General features: G+C 48.8%; 1 protein-coding gene across 1 annotated transcript; it reads right to left on the minus strand.

Annotated features, from left to right (window-relative positions):
• Positions 1 to 2,528: 2,528 nt before the first annotated feature.
• On the minus strand, positions 2,529 to 3,476 carry LOC119283887 (EID1-like F-box protein 3). Its single transcript, XM_037563246.1, has one exon. The coding sequence runs from the start codon at positions 3,474 to 3,476 to the stop codon at positions 2,529 to 2,531; it is 948 nt and encodes a 315-aa protein (XP_037419143.1).
• Positions 3,477 to 5,652: the final 2,176 nt, after the last annotated feature.

Raw genomic sequence — 5,652 nt, forward strand, 5'->3', positions numbered from 1 at the left:
AAAGGTCCTCCGCCCCGACGGCCACCTGGCGCCCACGTGGACGGGCCTTTAGTCGCGGTTCTTAAGCAACCGCGACTAAAGAGGGGGGGGGGCCTTTAGTCGCGCCCGTTCGGTCGCGGTTGCGCAACCGCGACTAATGGCAGTTGCGAACCGCGACCAAAGGCCCTTTTTCCACCAGTGAACAGTGCAAGTAGGCACCTTGAAGATGAACCAAAATTCTAACTAAAACATAAGGCCCTCTACACAAAGTAAAAAAAGAAGTAAATATGATCAATAAGATTCAAGTAGTATTAAAGTTATTATCCTAATGATTCCAAGCAGTTGCACATCACAATGATTTAGACATGACTAATAATAAAGTTAGACTAACAATAAATTGATAAGAGAAGTAGTAATTTAACTTTAAGTTTCATTAGGAGTAACATGCCTTTAAACCTTCATAAAATAAAGTTTCAAGATTTGTGACTTATTTGAACAGATTTTATACACATATATCTAGTGCTACTATTTTCGACTGCATCATAAGATTTCAGTTCATATAATTTTATATTAGAAAGGCTCAATATGTCGGACGGAAAGTAAGCAAGAGAAATATCAAAAATGAGATTCCCCAAGTATACGTCACATTAAAAGCGTGTTCTTGGAAGAAACATGATTTTAACCAAGCCAAGGAGTACATAAGCCTTTCGGCCCAATCTATACCTTCTTGCACCAAATATAGTGTTGTGGTTCCTGATATATTTGAAGCCTTCAATTTGTATGGACACAAGATGATCTTTTTTACTTTTTTGGATTCTTTTTTGATGGACAGGAAGACAAGAACAAATAGGAACCAACAAGAACAGCAGAACAATGCCATGATGAATTGTTTTCTCATATCTTCTACGGCGTTGTTTGGATAGGGAGGATTGGAGATGGGTATATAGAAAACAATTTTTTAGCTGGATTTTAGTTGAATCGGTTTTACTTGCGTTTTTACAAATAATCAATATATAGAAAGTCACGTTTGCGTTGAGGAAGTGTCAAAACTGGTATGTACCCATTGTTTGGATAAGTTTGTTCCTATTCTCTCGGTGCGTGGATCTCTCTCTCTCGTTGATTTGCTGAGAAACGAGCGGGCAGATAAAAAGTGTTACGGTCATGCATATGGCAAATCGCGTTTGTGGAAAAACGGATAATACTCGTTTTTTCTATAAACCTGAAATACTGGGTTGTACAGTTCCTAGTTTCCTATATACCTGGATTTGTTACAGTAGCCAAACGAGTTTTTGTTCAGTTCAACCGTTTTCCTGGTTTGTATAGTATGGATTGTACATATATCCTCTATCCAAACAACGCCTACAAGTCTTCGTTAGTTCCCGTTTTTCACTCTTAAGGGACCCCAAAGAACCGAAAAAAGCTTTCGTCCCGCTTTATATATAAAGCACAATCTCAATAATCCGGTACATACGCACCTCACCACAACACACACACCCAAGGCATGATACATAAGTGCTGAGCGCAGCAACACCACCCCTAGCACTACCACCGCAAAGAGATGAAGCCGCATATGACGAACCGAGGGCTCCAAGGCGGTGCCTTCAGGAAGAATACGACACCGGAGCGCCGTCACCGCCCAATCCAAGGATCAGAGTTTCCCCCGGAGCCGCACGACGGACAATGAGAGCCGCGGCGACGCCTTCAAGAAGGGAACGTGCTTCGCCGCCGCCGGTCCATCTGAAGATAGAACGGGTTTTCACCCCGGCCAAAACTCAACGCCACCGAACGTCACACCCCGGCGACCATGCCGCCCACACGGCCATGGCTACCGGGCAGCACCAAGCTACGGCCTCCGCCCGAGAGAACCGCGCAACCACCACCAGGGCCGCCACCCTGGCATCCAAGACCTTGACACCACCTCACCCTAGACATGTCGCTATCCCAACCAAAGAGACGAGCGGAAAGGTCTCACCTTTCGCACCTCTGGGTGACCCCAGCGCCGAGACCCAATAGGCCGGCCACCTGGCCTCCATCGACCCGTCCTGCTGCATCGGGCGGGAGGTGAGCTCGGTCCTGCAATACCGTGCGCGAGACGAGGTCAGTCCTGCTGCATCGTGCGTGAGACGAGCTAAGTCGTGCGGCACTGTGCGCGAAACGAGCTCGGACCTGCGCGTCGAGCGCGAAACGAGCGATGGACCGCAGCTGGGAGAAAGCTAACCCTTCGTCGAATGTAGCGACCGGACAACGAGAAGGGGGCCAAAGGCCGATACAAGCCGCCTACGGACGAACCGACGCCAAGACGTGCCAGCCGTCGCCGAAGCGACTTGCCAAGCCACCGTGGAGCCATCCACGGCCGGAGCAGCGGCCACCCCGGCCACTGCCCAACCCGCGCCCCAAAGAAGAGGTATCCAACCATACACTAACAGGTATATTGGCATGATATATGAATGCATTACACAGAAAAGGAAAAAAAAACTATATGTATACATCATCGAATACACGAATCTTGACGCAGATCAACGGCACAGGATCCGCATGCCCCAAATCCTCTAAAAAAAGGTATATATGCTAGAACATATGCATGTACAAGGAAAAACGAGATTCCAACACAAGCTCTTCACTTTAGGTAAGTGCCGATTGTTGTGTGAGTCGTCGCCGCCACCGCCGTCGCTGGAGGAGAGGCGCGCGAGCCAGCAGCTGCCGTGGAGGTGTCCGCTGACGCAGACAAAGTAGACGAGGCGACCGTCGCGTGCGCCGAGACGGCGGCATGCGCTGCGCGGCACGAGCCCCGCGTCTGTCAAGCTCCAGACGCCGGCGCCGCAGCAGGGGCAGCGCACGCGGGGCTCCAGCGGGGCGTGTCTGCCCACCAGGCAGGCGCGAGTGCGGGAGCGCATGAAGCCGCCGAACACGCCACGGTACGCGCCCACGTCGTCGTCGTCATCGTCGTCGGCGGCGGCGGCGGCCATCGCGTGCTCGCACGGGTCCGACGCGTACAGCAGGTCCCCGGCGCACCGCCGTGACAGGAAGCTCCGGCCCGACGTCTTGGAGAAGGGCGAGAAGGCGGCGAGGTGGCCCGGGACGGCCGCCCCCGCGGCGCCGCAGCAGAAGAGGAGCAGCTTGGCGAGCGCCGGCCAGCCGCCGGGCACGCGGCCCGACGATGGCCCCGTGGAGAGCGCCGCCACCATCCGTGGCGCCCGCGCGACGCAGAGCTCCCGCCACAGCACGCGGTCCACCACGGCGCGCAGGCGGCGGCAGGCCCGCGCCAGCGCGCACAGCGCCCGCGGGTCCCAGCTGATGGAGCGGAACACGAGCGTGAGCACCTGCTCGTCCAGGATCCCCACGTTGACCCCGCGGATCCGCGCTCCGATGCACCGTCCTCCGCTGCTCCACTCGTCGGCGGCAATGGCCTTGCTCACAGTCATGGTTCCATCTCCATCCCACCTGTGGGGACTGGATCGCGCGAGTTGGCCGGAGCTAGGCACGTCGTCGGCGCCCATGCATGGAGATGCAAGGCGTGCGGTGCGGGCGGAGGTGGAGAGGAAAGACGAGGCGGAGGGAGATGAGAAACCAACGAGTGATGAACATGTCGACGAGAGTTTGGGCAGGAAAAGATTGAAAACCAACACAGGCAAAACAAGTTGCTGGTATATTATCGTGCGGTGCAATCAATAGTTAATGTGCGGTCTCATGGCGAATGGCCAAGTCGGCAGATGCGATAAAAAAAGCCATCTTTGTCTATCACCCCGTAGCAAATACTCCCTCCTATATAAAAGCGTTTAAATCACTACTTTAATTATCTAAACACTTTTATATTAGTTTACAGAGGAAGTATCTCCCATTCATCATCATCAGCGCCTCTTGCGTGCAGCAGAGAATCTTTTCAAGCCACATCTGACTTCTTTAATTGTCCGTCTGACTTTTGCCTGCAGCTTGACCAATACTCCTACTATACTCCACTGTCGACCGATCGGCCCGATACCAAATTCCTGCCCAAACAGACAACACCGTTATTGCGCAAACGGGTAGGCGTTCCGGACAAGAGACTCGCAACGCAAGAACCAGCTTTTCCTTTTCTCTAGTATACTACTCCCTCCGTCTCATAATATAAAAATATTTTTGACACTACATTAGTGTCAAAAACGCTCCTATATTATGGGACGGAGGGCGTAGGTACTAGTACTACGACAGCAACAAGTTAGGAGGGCGACCTGAACTTTTCTTTTAATTTATCCAACCCTCTAAACGCGTGGTGATGGATTGCAAGCCTATTATGCTTGGGATGATGCTCCGGACGATGTCATTTCAACGATTTTTAGATCTCGTCTCAAGGGGCGAGTGACTGTTGTGGTCTTCAAAACCTTGTATGTTGAAGGCGTTTGCTGATGTCGCTTTTTTTTTACTGTTGGTTCAGTGCATTTTTCAAACTCCGTTGGACAATGTACAATTAGAGGAAGAAGAATACTCGTATGCTTTTTAATCCAATTTCCCTTTTTTGCTGATCGTTCTATGTCCAGTTGTCTATTCATTGTACTGGCCTTTATTTTCTTTGATATTAATCAGATCTAAGATGCCTTTGGGTGTCTTTATTCAAAAAAAAAATACTACCACTATATTAAAATATAAGGCAGTTTTGCAGTTTAATTTAAACTATGAAAAGTCTTACATTTTGGTACAGAGAAAGTACTATTTTAATAAAGATGGGTCCCGAATGACCTGGAAGCTCCAAGCTTCATCATCAAATAACTGAAATAATATAGAACTGATATTTTCTGAGATCATTTTCGAACGGACCACACTACTCTATCTGGTGCGTATGATCTCGAGCATGAATCTCAACGCGTATGCTTCCATCCACCATCCCTGAGCGAACGACCTTGTGAGTCGCAACATTGCATTTTTCCTACGATGTAGCATGCCAATTAGCAAAAGCGTGCGCGGCATGACACTTTGTCTGCTGTAGAATGGCGAGTCGTCCTGTTGTAGCATAGTAATTCATGAATATGCGTGGCAAATTGCTCTTTTGTACCACGACAAATCTTTTTTCCTATAACATGGCAATCCTCTTATGCTAGCATGACAATTTTGAAACATGTGGGCATTTTTTCTCTTCTATATATACCATGGCAATTCCGGCATGTCGATTCCTTTCCTGAATGGGTAAGCAAATTTCTCTCATATAGCACGACAATTCTTCTACTAGATGACCGGCCCAAAGGCCAACTGCAGCAAGAAAGTCAGCCAATCTATTGGCAGCACGAATAACAAATAAGGAAAGCCAAGCAACTTATGAACAACATATTTCATGAATGACATGCAAAGAGGCAAAAAACAAATGCAACTGGGAATTTAGCTAGACTATTTGAAGGATGTTTTTGTGAATTGTCTGCAAGCGACTATCTTCGTGTTGTTTTTGCATTTGTCTTGTATCTACATTTTGCTTGAACAGGTGAATGGGGTCTAAGATTTTTTTGCATGCTTCAGGCTTTATTCATTTCAGAACTGTGGAAATAACCCTGAGTTTCAATGTGACTGCTACTGCATACTACACCCTTATCTATAATGCTGATACTTTACACCTTTCACTAACGACAGAAAACTGAGTAAGTAACCGTGAGACTAAACATGATCATTACTTCCTACTACACCCTTATCTACAATGTCAATCACTCACAC

The sequence above is a fragment of the Triticum dicoccoides genome, chromosome 4A, assembly GCF_002162155.2.
Source record: "Triticum dicoccoides isolate Atlit2015 ecotype Zavitan chromosome 4A, WEW_v2.0, whole genome shotgun sequence".
Lineage (NCBI taxonomy): Eukaryota > Viridiplantae > Streptophyta > Magnoliopsida > Poales > Poaceae > Triticum > Triticum dicoccoides.